General features: G+C 46.8%; 1 protein-coding gene across 5 annotated transcripts in view; it reads left to right on the top strand.

Annotated features, from left to right (window-relative positions):
- The first annotated feature begins 3,307 nt into the window (after positions 1 to 3,307).
- Positions 3,308 to 15,920, top strand: part of GOLGB1 (golgin B1) — a 36,698-nt gene continuing 24,085 nt past the window's right edge. For 3 of the 5 annotated variants that reach the window (XM_051773984.1, XM_051773981.1, XM_051773985.1), the window contains exons 1-8: positions 3,308 to 3,397; positions 6,424 to 6,561; positions 8,638 to 8,734; positions 9,349 to 9,501; positions 9,822 to 9,974; positions 13,278 to 13,430; positions 14,368 to 14,490; positions 14,927 to 15,040. In XM_051773984.1, the coding sequence (XP_051629944.1) occupies positions 8,645 to 8,734; positions 9,349 to 9,501; positions 9,822 to 9,974; positions 13,278 to 13,430; positions 14,368 to 14,490; positions 14,927 to 15,040 (786 nt within the window). In that variant the 5' untranslated portion in view covers positions 3,308 to 3,397; positions 6,424 to 6,561; positions 8,638 to 8,644. Of the gene's footprint in view, positions 3,398 to 3,559; positions 3,702 to 6,423; positions 6,562 to 8,637; positions 8,739 to 9,348; positions 9,502 to 9,821; positions 9,975 to 13,277; positions 13,431 to 14,367; positions 14,491 to 14,926; positions 15,041 to 15,920 lie in introns of those variants that run through there. The other 2 variants (XM_051773983.1, XM_051773982.1) reach the window with 2 other exon arrangements.

Genomic DNA, 15,920 nt, shown 5'->3' with positions numbered 1-15,920 from the left:
GTGAGGTTAAGTAAGGATCTACTCCTCTAACTGGATTTGATAGTGTGTTTTCTCAAACAGACATGTTGAATAACTGGGTGAGTAGGACCAGAAGGTGTTACAGAAGTGGCCCAGTACAAGAGTGAGGCTATGTGGGGAAAACCTCACCTCCACGCACACAAAGTGGCACAGAGGAACAGTGGCAGGTGGGGGAATCCTAGTAATGCCCTAGCCTGGCTAATCCCAGAATCACCACAGACCTGCAGTCAACCCAGGAAAGGTTCATCTGCACAAAGCAGTAGGAACAAAGAGAGACAACCACAGGCTGGGGACCAAATAACCCCGTAGGAGAAATGAAGGCCCTGTCCCAGCTCCTTCTAAGTCTGTCACAGGGGAGCCATCAGCCCCATGGGCCTAGAGATGACACCGTCATGGTGAGTGAACAGAAGTTGTCAGAATACCTTACAGACCAAGTGGGTACTGCCTGGGGCATGGAAAACATGGTGCAGGGGAAGAGCATCTGTGGATTTATTGCACAAGACTCACAATGGGATGTTTAGGGGAGGAAGGAAAGGTGGGAAAAGGAATGGGTCTAGGCAGTTTGGGGATGAACAAGCACAGGAAAATGGAGGGAAAGTGGATACAAGAGGTTTGTTGTATGTAGAATGGTGTTGGTCAGTACAAATGTCTAGCCATACCCTGTGCTGGATCAGCACAGTCTTTCCTGTCTTCTAACATTTCTACCTCTTTTTTTCTGTCTGCACAGGGCTGTGCTCTGGACAGATGTGTGCATGGGGATTTGAGTGCCCACAACTGGACTGAGTGAGACTATGTCAGTCTATGATCACCAGTGACATCAAGCCAGACTAGCCAGCCCGTAGATTGTTTTGGGAATCAGGTGTGTGTATGTCTTTGTTAGTGAGACCACTGGAGTAGCTGACTATTGGAAGGACCAGGGGTCCAGCCCAACAGCTGGAGAGACTGAAGGTGTGGGGTTGAGGGAGATCCACTTGTCTGTGTGTTTCTCTGTGCAGGAGACAGAGAGGGACCCACAGTGTGCATGTCTGTTGGTATGTTGGCGTGTGCAAGGGAACATGTACCAGCGACTGAGGTGGGGATGTGCACCTTGAGTGTCTGGCATGTCCATGTGCCAGCAGCTGGAGAGACCAGGCATCGAGAGCCAGCTGCTGGGCAGGCTGGATATCTAAGCCCACCTACCGTGTGTATTTGCCACTGATAGATCTTCACAGAATCACAGAATGGTCTGGGTTGCAAGAGACCTTAAAGGTCGTCTGATTCCACTCCCTGCCATGGGCAGGGGCACCTTCCACTGAAGCAGGCAGAGTCAAGTAGTAGAGGGGGAGAATCCCCTTCCTTGACCTGCTGCCGTGTTTCTTTTGATGGAGCCCAGGATACAGTGGGCTCCCTGGGCTGTGAGCACACTTTGCTGGTCCATATTCAGTTTTGCATTCACCAAGACCCCAAGTCCTTCTCCACTGGAGAGGACTGCTTTCGATCCACTCGTCACCCAGCCTGTACCTGTGTTTGGGATTGCCCCAGTCCAGGTGCAGGACCTTGCACTTGGCCTTGTTGAACTTCATGAGGTTGGCACGAGCCCTTCTCTCTACCCTGTCCAGGTCCTTCTGGGTGCCCCATCCCTTCCCTCCACAGTATCAACCACACTACTTTAAATATACACTTAAAGCCAAAATTTGTTTTTAGTATAATAGAAATTTTAACAGTCTAGTTCATGAGTCATTATTAATTACAGTAAGCAAAAAAAATAATGTAGGCCAAGTACTTATATACAAGAAAAAAGTTGCACTAGTAGCAATAATCAAATTAAAATTGCAACACACCTGCCTTGTTTCTGTGCTTTTTCTGGTGTTACACTCACCTGCCTGCTGCTCCTCTGGGTATTAAGATCTGTGGTTCCCTCGGATGCTTGCAGGGGGGATGGGAATGTCATGGCAAGTTGTTAGCATCCAGAGTCCTTCACTGGAGGAATGTGATGTTCTTGTTAATGGTTTCCTCATCCTCTCTTCTTTTTGTCTTTTTTCCCTTTCTTCTCTTTCCTTCCACTTAGACTCATGTACGCACGTGTTAGAGTTGGAAATATTCTACCTAGAATAACTGCTTGTTATGACTAGCTATCTAGGACCACGGTTGTACTACACAGAGATAAATAAGCAAAATAAAGTAGCCATAGTTTATTTTGACATTAGAGGAATTGCTCTCACAGCTGAACCAAGTGAACAAAACTGCAGGAAGGGTGTGAAAAATTCAGACACGCCTGTCAAGCCTTGTCCTGAGGCCTTGTGAACTCAGAACAGAGCCTGTGGCCATTCAGGAATACGGGTGTATCCAAATGCACACACCAACACGTGATGGGGATGGTCAGAGGAGAGGGAACTGGGCTGCTCAGGCTTCATGAACTCTTGCCTTACACCTGGCTGGGGGCACCCTCTGGGACCAGTGCAGGCCAGGAGATAAATGGATGGAGAGTTCTGAAGAGTGACTCAAAGAAAACAAAAAACTGGACAGGTGCTGGCAGTGTGTACATCCCCACCAGTGTGGGCAGCAGGGGAGGGGGGATTCTGTCCCTCTGCTCTACTCTTGTAAGACCTCCCCTGCAGAGCTGCTCCAGCCCTGGGGAACAACAGCAGGAGGACGTGGAGCTGCTGGAGAGAGTCCAGAGGAGGCCCCGGAGCTGCTGCCAGGGCTGGAGCCCCTCTGCTCTGGAGCCAGGCTGGGAGAGCTGGGGGGGTTCCCCTGGAGAAGAGAAGGCTCCACGGAGACCTTACTGCAGCCTTTCCGTACGGAGAGGGAGCTTAGAAGAAAGACAAAAATCTTTTTCTGCCAAGGGCTGTAATGCCCTACAAGGGACAACTGTGCACGAGGGCAGCTTTGCACTGGGTACATTCACAAGTGCCCAAGGCAGGCTGCACGAGGCTTGGAGCTACCTAGTGTAGTGGGACACGCCCCCGCCAATGGCAGGGGGTGGGACTGGACGATCCTTTAGGGTCTGTTCCGCCCAGACCAGTCCGGGACTGGGCCCCGCCTCGGGCGCTCCCAGCACCGAACGGGCGGGCCCCGAACCTGCCGGGCCCCGCCCCCGACCGGAGCCCGCGGCTGATTGGCCGCTGCTTTGCTATTGGGCGGGGCCCCAAGGCCTCCTCGGATTGGTGACTTTGTGCCATGTTGCAGGACAACGATGGCATCGGGGCTGCTGCTCCGTCGCGATTGGCTGACGGTCACGTCCATCTTTCAAGTTCCGCAGGTGATTGGTCACTGTCCCTCCGGGGCGGAAGCGGCGGCGTGTTCCGGTGCTGAGGTGGCGGCGGGAGCGGAGTGGCGGCGGCGGGGCCGGTGGTGGCTCCGAGCTGCCTCTCGGCGCTGCCTCTCCGCCGTGCGGCAGGTCAGTGCCTCCCTTCGGTGCCGTCCCCCTGCCGTGTGCGGCCCGCGGGCTCTGCCGCCCGGCTCTCGGCGGCGTTCTCGGGCCGCGCTCCTTCCGTGGCCTTGCGGGGCCGGGGCGGGTCCGCAGCTCCCTGGGGCCCGGGCCGTGAAGAGCAGCGGGCCGGGCCTGTCCTCTCCCTCCGGGCTTTGCGGGCCGGCCCGGCCCCCCCGCCGCTGGGACAGCGCCGGCGGTGCCCGCCGGTACCGGGAGCGCAGCCCGGCCGGGGCAGGTTCTCGCCTCACGAGGCCCGCCGGAGGCTTGTCCGGTACGTCTGCGGGGCTGCCGGGGCCACGCACGGCGCTCCAGAGCTCCCCGCCCGTCCTGGGCTCTGCCGGAGCCCCTGTGCACAGTGTGAGACGTTTGGTCCAGGGCTTGTGTACAGCAGCACTGCCTTCAATGCCTGTTTGATTTGTTCAGAATAAGGAAATGCAAGGAATTAACTTCATTTATGTGTAATAACCTTAGAATAGAATAAATTAGGGAAAAACACTTCAAGTCTTTCCCTGCTGTTGCTGGTACCTGGGGATAGAAGGGCTTGATTTATGCCCAGCTTACTGTGGGCTGTGCTGACACTTCCAGTGGGCTGAGGCTGTTTGGGGCAGGACGAGAAATGTATTTCAGAGGAAAGGAACCTCTTCCAGATCACTGCTGGTAGTCCCAGTGTTCAAAGTAAAGTCGCCCCAGGGAAAGTTCATTAGTCATAGGAATGGTGAGCAAAAGGTTATTTTCAATTACAGCCAGAATGCAGAGGATCCTGGTTCACATCTTGAGCATAGTGGGGGTCCCTGTGCTCTGCTGTTCACTGCAGGGATGGGAATCCACACCCAGTGAGAGCCTGGGAGAGCCCCAGTCTTGTGTCTGAGAGCTGCACTGTTTGCTTTATTGGGGTGAGGCAGTGGAACTCTGACTAACCTCTGTCTTTCTGTGTTTGTCTACTTGTGTTTGTGGGGAAACTGGCCAGCATTATATAACACCAGGATATTCCTGCCACAAGTCCTTGAGGCTAATGCATAGGACAGCCACCACCCTGTGTGCAGACTGTTGGCTTTGGGACAGAATTTAAAGCTGTGTTATGCTTGTTCCTGGATTTGTTCTCAGGAAGGGTTTGAAGAAGGCTGAGCCAAGCTCTTTACAGTGGTGTGTGGTGTCAGGATGAGAGAGTGTGAGCTGAGACACAGGATGTTCCCCGATTGTCAGGAGATGCTTTTTCACTGTGTGGGTCGCTGAGCTCTGGCACAGGTTGTCCAGGGAGCCTCTCTTGTGGAGCCTTTGTCCTTGGAGGTATTCAGAAGCTGCCAGCAGGTCTTGGGCAGCTGGCTCTGGGCAGCCTCTTTGAGCAGGGAGCTGGTACCAGATGACCTCCTAACTTCACCCATTCTGGGGTTCTGTGATAAGATCCTCCATGAGCCTTTTATTTGTTGTCCTTCACTGAATTTTCTCCAACAGGTTCCCCCCTCTTTTGTTCTGGGGGGCCCAGGACTGCACACAGTACTCCAGACATGGCCTCACCAGTGCTCAGGAGAGAGGAAGGATCAGGTTCCTCCTGATATGCAGCCCAGGATGCTGCTGGCCTTTGCCATGAGGGTGCATTGATGGCTTAGGGTCAGTTGCCCTTCTCTGCAGAGTTGCTTTCCAGGGATGTTTCTGAGGGATCCAGAGCAGTGGCCCATGTATGCCCATGTTTTCCCTGTTTGCTATAAACAGCAAACCTGTTGCTGTTCATAGAATTGTAGAATCAATTTTTGTTCCCCATTCACATTCCTTGTCATATTCAGCTGAGCTGAGAATATAATTTAAAAATTAGTTCAAAAGACGTGAATCTCTAAGACTTGAGTTCAGGTTATTAAAGTCCAGGTCTGTGCAAATAGCTGCAGGCAGGCCTCAGTTCCTCTGTTTGCATTTTGAGGAGGCCATCTATGAGCCAGACCCAGCAAGGCTTATTAGCTTGAGTGCAGTATCAGGTTAATGCAGCCAACCTGGACAAAGGCCAAGGAGTATTTTCTCAACATAATCCAGATGTGCATGCTTGACATTGTGATGCCTGCAGCATGTGGACAGGTGCTGAGCCCCATCCCTATTCCTGGTTACAGTGGATGTTTGCAGATGCCTAGATTCTGTTTTTCTTTTTCCATATTTCTAATATCACTTCTTATCATTCATCAGGTGGTTCTCTCAGTCCCAACTGCATATTGTTAATTTGTAACTTTAAGAAGCTGTGGCCTAATATGCAGTTGGAAGATCAAATCCATCCTATTCAGATGTGGGTGACAGTCAGAAAGAGGCATTTTTGCATTTGGGTGGTTGTTTTCTAAAATACACCACGGCCAAGACAGCAGGTTCAGTTCCTTGTTGGGGCATCGGGGGAGTGATGGTTTACAAAACTGTAAATACTTTATTATTCTTATAATGAACCAGACATTCCAGGTCTCTAAATGAGTCTCTGGTATTACCAGGTTGGTGAGCAGTTGATGTTGACAGAAGAAATCTCCCTGGCAGGAACTGTAAAGATGTATTATTCTGGAATTCCATGCCTCAGTCTTGCCCAGGGCCGGCTGAGAAGTGAGCAAAGCACCAGTACTTGTTTCACTGGCTGTTGTGTTGGTGCAAAATATGGACAATCCTGGTGTTCTGACTGTGCTTCTGGAGGAGTTGCATCCCCTAGAGCTCTTTGCAGGAGTCTGTCTGAGCTTGGTTTCTTGCTGCACATCTTTTTGCTTCACTAACTGCTGCTTGAGCATTTCATTCCATCAGCTAAAGAGACACAGCTCATGCCATTCAGTGTGAGAAACCAGGGCATGTCTCTGCAAGAACAGGAGAAATCCAGGTTCCCAAACAGAGCAGACTTTTCACTTTTTGTGCCTATTGCAAGTGACCGACTGTAGCAATCCTGGAGTGTACTGTGTAGGGTGAAGGATGGGCTTATTTCTTTACTATTGGATAATTTATTTCCCTTTTTTTTGTTCTTTTTCTCTTCTCTCTCCATCAAGGGTCTTAGTTCGTGCAAACTGTCAGTATCCAGGAGATAAAAAAGAATGGCATGAAGGACCTGTGTGTGACTACTCTGCTTTGGATACCTCCTTACTACTGAGTCAGCAGACCTGGGAGCTCCTGGGAGCCTAAAGCAGGTTGGTGTTGTCATAGGTGTTCACATGTCCTTTTGTGCTATTGATGCTCTTATGTGCATTGTGGCATTTTCTGCTTCTGCAAAATCAGGTGGTTAGAAGGCGTGACTGCTACAGAAAAGTAATGCTCTGCTCCTCTCCATTGTCAGTATTTCCCACTTTTGAGTTGCAGTCTAAGAGTAAAGATTTGCTTACTGAGACAAAGGGGGTCAGGAATGTGCAGATCAGTGTAGCCAGCTTTGGAAGCTGCCTCTAGTGAGACACAGACATCTTGTCATATTAAAAGATTCCGTTTGATGGAGGTAATTGTAATAATGTAAACTTGATCTTATGGCTAATGTGAGCTTGCCTGGCATCAGCTTGCACTACTGGAGCTTCTGTATTTGTGCAAATGATTTTGCCATTTACAGGCATGAACAGAATCTGTAGTCTTTCTGTTAAGAGATGTCAAGTGTCACATGTGACCTTTTCTCATAGAACACTAGAATGATGATTCTGTGATTCTTAAGGGACTTTGGGAGTTCAGTTGGTCAAATCCTTTGCTCTTAGCATGTCTAATGTCAGTCAGATTGGGTTGCTATGAGTCTAATCCAGTATTTTTAACATGTTCCTGTGCATTTTTTTCCTGATTGAAGTTGCTTATGCTGCAGCTTGTGTCCTCTGCCTCATGTCCATCTGCTGTGGGCCTCGTAAGAAGTGTATGACCCTGTCTTTAGGTACCTCAGAGGTGGCTATGGGGAAGGAGGAGCTGTATCCACTCCTCATCTGCCATTCTCAGGGCTGAGCAAGCCCAGCATTCTGAGACTCCCTGTGCCTGCTACACCCAACTCCCAATCATCCTGGGGGCTTTCTGCTGTCCTTGATTCAGTTTGTCCCTGTCATTTTTGTGTATCAGGGAGCTTGAAAGTGAGCCCTGTGCTTGAAATGTAGTCTTACAGGTGCTGAATAGAAAGGAGTAGTTGCTTTCCTGAACCTGCTGCCTGCAGTCCCACCAATGCAGCTCAGGGCACAGCTGAGCTTTGCTGTGAGTGTGCTGCTGGCTCGTGCCCAGCTTGGCCACCAGCACCTCGAGCTTGTCTTCTGCAACACAGTTGTGCAGCCAGCTGCTCCACAGCCTGTACAGCTCACACACTTCTCCCATCCCAGGTGTAGGGCTCTGTACTTGCCTTTTCTGAACTTCACTGTGTTTCTATCCAGCTGTTTCTCCAGCCTGTCAAGATCCTTCTGATTGACAGGTCTATACTTTGACTTATCAACTGCTCCTTAGAACTTGGTGAATTTATTGAGGTGGTTTGCATCCCACTGTCTTGGTTAATAATGGAGAATTTAATCTGTTGTTCTCCCCAAAATGACAAGTTATGTGTTGCTGGCTGGTACTGCTGCATATTTTTTCATTCTTCACGTCCACTTGCTGCATCAGTTTGGCTCCTGAATTTCAAGGAAAGGAAAGAAGGTATGCTGAGCATACACAGCCAGGGAATGTATGCTCTCTCCAGACTGTTTCCCCGTGTCAAGGTCCTGTCCTGTCACATATGTGATGTGCAGAGGTCTCATCATCTCTCTAATGCGACACACTTGCATCTGCTTAGCAAACATCAGGGCTGAGTTCATCATTCCCACTACTTATTAGCAGAAAGCTGCTTCTGGGTACTTACAGGCCACGTTTGGCCTGTAAAGAAGCGACTTCATTTAAGAATCACCCTTCTTTTGAGTAAACGGGACAGATCAAGGTTCTATAATGTCATTGATAAGAAAGATCAAAATGAACTATGAGGATGACTTGACATCTGGTATAAAAATGTATTTTTCAATCATACATGTAGAGAGTTATGTATCCTTATGTATCCTGACACCAGCACATCCTCTTCTTTTATGTTCAGAGAGTCTGGCTGCTTTTGTTAATGGAATTGTTTCTTTGTTCCTGAGGTTTCACTTTGGCTTTTGTCTCTTGGCAATGGAGACATATTCCCTGCAAGCCTGGTCACTGCTGTAACATTAGAGACCAGTGTGGAGAGAGCTTATTCTTTATAGCAATTTTGACTACCTGTAACTGTATTCTGACTCTTGGTTTTGTTTTAGGCTGAAGATGCTGAGCCGTTTGTCAGGTTTAGCAAGTACTGTTTTACAAGAGCTGTCAGGGGAGGATGGAGATGCAGTTACTGAACCCTCCAGTGCTGTAAGTACAGTGTTATCTAAAGACTTTCAGTTTTAACTGACAGTTTGGGGAGTGTGATTCATTAGACTGCGGTGAGAACTGCCTTCTGCTTCTTCCTTGCTGGCTAGACTGAGCTGTCATTTCCACTGCTTTTCCTATATTCCTCAGCTCTTAAGTCAGCACTTTTGTGAGGCAGACCATAACCTCTCCAGTTTCCATATCTCAAGGTGATCCTAGAAAACAACCTAGAATTATGGTGAAGAAAGACTTTTAAGAGTACTAGTGATTGTGTGTAGCAGAAAGGGGAGCTCTGCATGACTGGGTGACAGTAGAAGGCCTTATGTCTATGCTGCCCTTTGGTTTTGAGACAGTGGACAGTGTGTGAGGGTGCCCTCATTTCAGATCTGCTCCAAACTGTGGTGTTCAGCAAGGTACTCTTTGTTTTTGTGTATTGGTTCATGGTACCCTGAGCTTTCCTCCTGGTTTCACCTGACTGTATAGTCCTCCGGGCTCCATGAAATGCCTGCAGGGATCAGAGTGCAGTGTTCAGGAGTGGAGCTGAAGGTATCATTTGGATGCTGTGCTGCAAGCTGTTCATAGTTTTTTCCTTCAGAGCACTTGTTTCACTGTTTCAGGTAGAAGCTTTGGAGCCAGAAGCAGAAAACATGGAGGAGGCACCCGAGGAGCTGTTGGAGCGCCTGGCCCAAACAGAAAAGCTGGTTGTTCAGCTGAAGGACTTGATCCGAGAAAAGGATGCTCTGCTCCAGCAAAAAGAAACTGTACTCAAGGTATCATCCCCTCCTCTGGGGACCAAGAGTAAGATGCTGCTTCAGCTTTCTTTGCAAGCCAGTCTCTGGTTTCTTTTGAACTCTGTCCCCTGGGTGCTCTGTCCTTGAGAAGAAGTGCTGGGGTAGAAGCTATGATTTTGATCTGTGTAGTGTTTCAGAACAAATTTGTTTTGTGGATGTGTTTTAAATGGTGCTGTTACTGCGGAGGTAGGGCTGGATGGAGAATGACAGACTTGCAAGGTGTGTAACTTCTCAAAGTGGTGCATCCTGGGTGACAGCAGGAGGCTGAGGTGCAGTCACTCTGTGTCCTTCTCTTACAGGAAGAGCGAGAGGCTGCGGATGCGAAGCTGATGAAACTGAAACTTCAGGCCAAAGCCAAACTGGCCACTCTGAACAAACGCATCGAGGAGCTGACAGGGAAAGGATCACCAGTGCCTACACAGGCCTTAGCAGAAGAGCAGGAGCATCCCAAGGTCAGGAAAATAGGGCCACTTAAAAGCAGGAGCTTCTACTGATAACCTGGTGCTGCTGATGTTTCAGGTCCCAGTGAGCCAGCAGGTCCTATTTGTCTTGTTAGTAAGATGTTCATGGTTCCAGCAGGGATGTCTGTGCCTATGCTGTAGGAAGCTGATCTGTCCAGCTTCCTTGTACTGCAGATGCCCTTGGAATGCTCAGTTTGATCTCCTTAAGGACATGGGCCAGTTTCCCTTGCATAACTTTGGTAATCCATTGTAGCCAAGGTCTTTCCTGCAGGAATTGTGTGTCTGTCTGAGCTGTGAGTTCCAGTGTTACCTGTTATGTGAGCATAGCAAAGGAGTACAAGAACAAGGAGGTCTTTAAAACTAAAAGGCAATAACTTAAATATTAAAAAAATACATATGAATATATTTTCCAGCCATGTAACTTCCTCAGCCACCACAAAGTTTTATGGTTGACAAACCATGATTGTGTAATCCTAGATAAAAACTGAGGAGAACTGAGACATTAAAGAAGCTGTAAGCTACTAGCTAGAAGCTCCCATTGGAGCTGGTAGTTTTTGAAAACTTAACTGTCTGCTGACCACATAGTTTTCTTTAAAAAGTTAGTAATATTAAGCAATGGAAATGGGATAGAAGTCCAAAGAGAATGCAAGACATCAGATGATGTTCATTAAACAAGAGAAGATAAAGGTTATTTCAGACACTGAAAAAAAAATTAAAGTATTATAGGAAACATTAAAAGGTGATTGTGAGAGCTGTCAGGTGAGAGGTGACTACCAGTGGAGTGAAGATTGGTTCTATGACTTGTGATGCCTATTTTTGATTGAGAGCATCATAAAAATCATAGAAATGTGCTACTGTAATTCATTTCACAATGCCATCTTGAGAATCTTTCTTAATGCAAAGCACCATTGAGAATCTTTCTTAATGCAAAGCATGAAGAATTGGAGGATCTTGAGGATTGTCATAATATAAAAATAAAGCACAATTTAACAAGTGCCCGGTCAAGCACTTGCGATGTCCTGCCGCTGTATCCTGCGAGGCCACGAGCCACATTTCCTGGCTGCAGAGGCCAGTGGAGGCCGTGGGGGCTGTTCAGCTGTGTCACTTGGCATTGCTCTCCTGCTGCTGGGGCTCTTTTTTAGCTTATCCATGAGCAGTGTGTGTGTTACAGCTGTGTGTCTACGTTACTTTGTGCAGACTTGCTGTTGAGGACTGGCGAGTGCTCTCGCTTCAAAATTCAAATTTATCAGTGGAAGAACATGTTGTATGTTCTGCTCACTTGAAATCAGGAGAGAAATTCCGAGAGCAGCAAAAGACTTTCTGTTCTCCTGTGATGTTGGGAGCTGCACTTACGAGACATTCGAATATCTTGGTTATTTAATCAGCTAGTGTCAGAGAGGAAACATTTCATTCTACAATTGTATGAGGAAGGTGAGCACCAAGAAAGTGGGAGAACTGTTAAAGTGAAAGGATAGTGCAGGTCAATGGATGAATGTAAATTAGCCATTAAGATAAATGGCCTTTTAATTAGAGGAATGAGGTCTTGAGACAGTCTCCAGTGGACGTGGTATGGGCCAGAGCCTTATTTGGTTTGAGTTAGAACATAGTTTGAGTGAAATTATATTAGGGCAGTTACCTGCAATATTATGTATTTGACCCAGAAAGCATTTTCTAGATTCTTTCTTGTAAGGTTAGAACCTACAGAGTCCTTTATTCACACTTATTGTCCCAAGTAGATGCTGTCTTGAGTAATAGTGGTATTTCCTAGACAGATACCCTGTCATTTGAAGATGAAAAATTTAGATTAGGTTTGCATGTTGTGCTGAAGCATAGAACATTAGCAAAGGGCTGGTTTTTTTCCTGTCCGTGGTGTGGGCCCTATGGGAAGGCTGTATTTTAAATATCTAATTAGTACTATTACTTTCTGGGCTTTTAGCGGAGTGCCTCATTTTGAGAAGAATGGAAATATCAGTTTGTATCATTCTATGAGATAGTATTTGTATACAGAACAACTGAGGCACCTCTTAAACTTTAAAAGTGGGTAAAGATAAATTATGTTCAGGTATAAGAGCTTATACATTTTGGAAAAACATCATATTCGAAAGCTTGAGCTGTGGAAACTTTGTGGCTGTGCTACTCTCCTCAGTTGTGGCACTCTGTGTAGTCACCAGTGTGCAAGGACTTTATAAGAAGCTTTTCCAAATTCGACCATAAAAGTCAATCCTGAAAGCTAATTACAAGTAAGCAAACTAATCCACTCATCTTGCCCCCTGGCAACTGCTCTGTCCCAGCATTATAAGTTATGTATATCCCTGGCTTCTTAGAGCTTCCTGCATTTCTGTTCTTTCTTTTCTGTCCTGTTCTATTTCTAAACTTAAATACAATTAAAGCTTTCTTGTCTGTCTGTCTGTTCTACCTACTGCCAAAAACCATCTCTGTAGCTGAAGCATCTTCTGAGGAACAGTAACCTCTTACTTATTACACTGACTTATAAGTCCTTCTAAAAGCCTTCATAAATTTTTCAGAATGGCTTCAGGGACATAAATACTGTGTAGAGCCCCTGTGTTATTGGTGGTCTTTGACCCAATACCTGTCAGAAGGAAAAGGAAAGAGATGCATTTTGTATTTATTCAGTATGAAATACCCAACACTGAGCGCAGAAACTGGGAGTGCTGAGATGAGAATGTAGAGGGTGTTTGTCCTGCTCATGATAGGTGATGTGCTGGACCTGCCCTCACACAGGTGTGAAGCACAGCTGTGGGTTCAGGGACCCCTCTCAGGTGTGAAGCACAGCTGTGGTGTCCTAGAATGTTTAGTGTTTGTTCCTTTGTCACATGGAGAATATTCTTCTATATCGAATTAAAAAATAGTTTTATTTCTGGTATTAAAGAAATCTATGATGGTAAAAAGCCCCACAAATCAAGGTGGTCATACTGTAAATTATGTATTAAATTGTGTTTAATAATCTGATTTACCTTAGTTTATATGGTAAGCAGTCACAGATGATTAGCTGTTCCAAGTGATTTGATGCTTCCCAGTTAAAGGTATCTTGTGCATTTTGTGCATATCTGCACAGAAATAGGGAAAATAGTTACTCAGCATAGGACAACTTCATTTAAAGAAACAAAGGAAACGTAAAGTTAAGGAATGAAGCAATGTAGTAGAAATAAGCATCTGGTCAGGAGCCAAGAGTGCAGTAGCATTCTAGTTTGTTTGTTTTTTAAATTAACCAGTAATACTGACAAATTTACTTCTGTTTATCTTCTTCCCAATTCTTTCCTCTTGCAATGTCAGAATAATGAAAATACGAGTGAAGGGCACAGAGAGGAAGTGGAAGTACTGAAAGAGCAGCTCAGGGAGCGAGAGGAGACTGTTCAGGACCTGAAGGAACAGCTGGCTCTAGCCAAAGTGAATCTGAAAGATGCTGAAATCAAGTATGCAACACAGGTACAGAAGTTTTTTCTATTCATCAGTCTGTGTGTTTCCCACCCCACCACTTACACTAGTGTGATAGAACAGAACAGTGCTTACACAACTGGTCTTTAATTCCCTTACCCTCTATTTTTTCAGTTTTGTTCCTCCTCAAATCACCTAGGTCCATCAATTTCCATGCCTTTGGTTCCTCCTCTAAATATTCAACAAGTCTTTCCCAATCCCCAAGTGCTCTTCACCTGCCCCCCATAGTACATCCTCTACCCCCAGGCCAGAACCACCCTTGGTGCAAAAGGTGCTCCACAGGTAAGAGATGGGTTTCACCCTTGGACAGTGGGACTGATGGCTCTCTGAGGAGGGGAAAACAGTCCCTGGAAGGGCCTGGGCAGGTTGTCCCTTCCTCAGAGTTGGAATTTTGATTCTTCCCTGCCTGCCCTTGCTGTTCTGTGATGGCTTTGCAGTAACTGGGGAGCACTGCAGTGTTCTTCCAGCTGCCAGACTGTCCATTCTGCTGGGGGTGTGCAGGGCAGCTGCTCATCACAGGGTGTAACAGCTGCTATTGTATATTGTAGTTATTTATGGAAAGAGTTTGGTTAATACTCTAAATTGCAGGTTTAGCTTTTGAACTGTGAATTGGGCTGCATCCTACACAAGTAAAACCCCAGAAGTTTTATGAACTGTTAATTACACAGTAATCATACGTTTTATTGTTCTGCGTATTTGAAGATTAAATTCTATGCTTTTTGCTTGCTGGGACCTGAAATATTATCAGTTATTTTTTTTATACATATATTAGTATGATAAAGATACCATTTGATCAGGGTGCCACATAGGATTGTCAAGCTGAAAACTTTGTCACACACACAGTACACCAGTGCATGTTGAAAGCAAGCCTATGTGTCTGTCAGCTAACCTTGTTGGCTTGTTTTTATTTTATGGCTTATGTTTTCAGCTGAGCTCTCTGCAGGAGGTGATTCAGGAGAAGGAAGCTCTTCTGGAAGAGCAGATGCACCAGCATCAAGCTGAATTGCTCAAGGTGGTGGCCCAGTCAGATCTGGAAGTAGAGATGCAACAGGTATATTTGATACAATAATCTTTTTATGAGAGGAGGAAGGAAAAGGAATTTTACCAGAAGACACCCTGAGAGAGCAGTTCACATTAAAGTAACTCAGAAGGGATGAGAAGAGAGATGATTTGATTGTTTGGAGTTTTTTGGAATGCTAGTTCGGACTTTGAGTCCTGGCTTTGATCTGCTGGTTTGCTATCAGTTGAAAAGAAAGAACAGTTAAAAAAAATGTATTAAATCGTTGTGCTCCAGTTCCCTATTTGTGAAGCAGTGGTGAGCTCTTCCTACTGCACCAGGGCTCCAGAATTGGTGTCTACAAAGATGAAGTGATTTAGGCTATTAAAGTGACTGTGTTACGAAAACTAGGTGTCTGGATGAAACCAGGAATCTATGTGCCTGTCTTGTGTGAGCCCCCCCAGTTCTGGAATAGCCTTTTCTCTCACAGAACCTGCGCACACTGCAGAGAAAGCTGGAGGAGCAGGAAGCAGCTCTGCTGGGGCGGACTCAGGTGGTGGAACTGCTGCAGAAGGAGTTACACTCTGCTGAACAACAAAACAGGGTACCTGGTCATGCTTTTCATTGCTTTGCTCTCATGTGTGTGTGGTGGATGGTGCCTTTGTCAGCAGCTTGGAGGTTACCAGATTAGCTTGTTTCTGGTGCCGGGTTCCCATCTTGAAATCAGCTGGGGCCTCCCTCAGGTCAGGTGTTAGAGCCTGCAGTTGTGTGTGCACAGCTTGTCAATGGGGTGCTGCAGCTGCCACCTCTAGTGACCCAGGTTCTGGGCAGGTGGATGGGGTCTGCATCTATCCATACCCACTCACTGGACTTTCAAAGCCACCAAATACACAAACCTTTGCCAAAGGCAGAAGTGCCAAACACAGTGCTGCTGAAGCCTCAGTGTTCCTGGACTGCAGTATCCAGGCCAGATTAGAGCAGAAACAGATATTCTTCAGTAGGTCTTGCTGATCTGGTGACACAATTTCTGGAGTGGGATTGGCTCTCACTGTGTCATTTTAGAGAATGAAGAGGATGAGATCAAGTCTGCATATATGAGCTCCTTGAGATAGGGTTTAGTACACAACCTCTTAAAAGGTTGGTTTGCAGATAGAGGATGAGTGGTTTTTTCGTTTTCCCAACATCTGAACTTCTGAAAACTCTCTTTAGAAGAGACTTACACTGAATCAGTCTCATGTTCCTGGCTGCATGATCTCCAGCCAGTCTAGTGCTCGACCTCACTTGGATCATTTTTACACAGTTAGGCCCCATGTATTTTTTCCCCCTTGTGTCCCAGCCAGGCACAGCAGTGGGTCCTCTTACCACCAGGAAGAGGTGAAGACCCTCAGTGAGCTGACTTGTACTCACCACTGATTGCACTGCTCAGCAGGGTGTTTCATGGGGTGGTGGCATGGATATCTTCATGACACTGGTTGTTGGGGTCC

Source organism: Manacus candei, unplaced genomic scaffold (genome assembly GCF_025592945.1).
Source record: "Manacus candei isolate 608988 ecotype Guabito, Panama unplaced genomic scaffold, ASM2559294v1 h1tg000182l, whole genome shotgun sequence".
NCBI classification, from domain to species: Eukaryota; Metazoa; Chordata; class Aves; order Passeriformes; family Pipridae; genus Manacus; species Manacus candei.
This window is presented reverse-complemented; position numbering and strand designations above follow the sequence as displayed.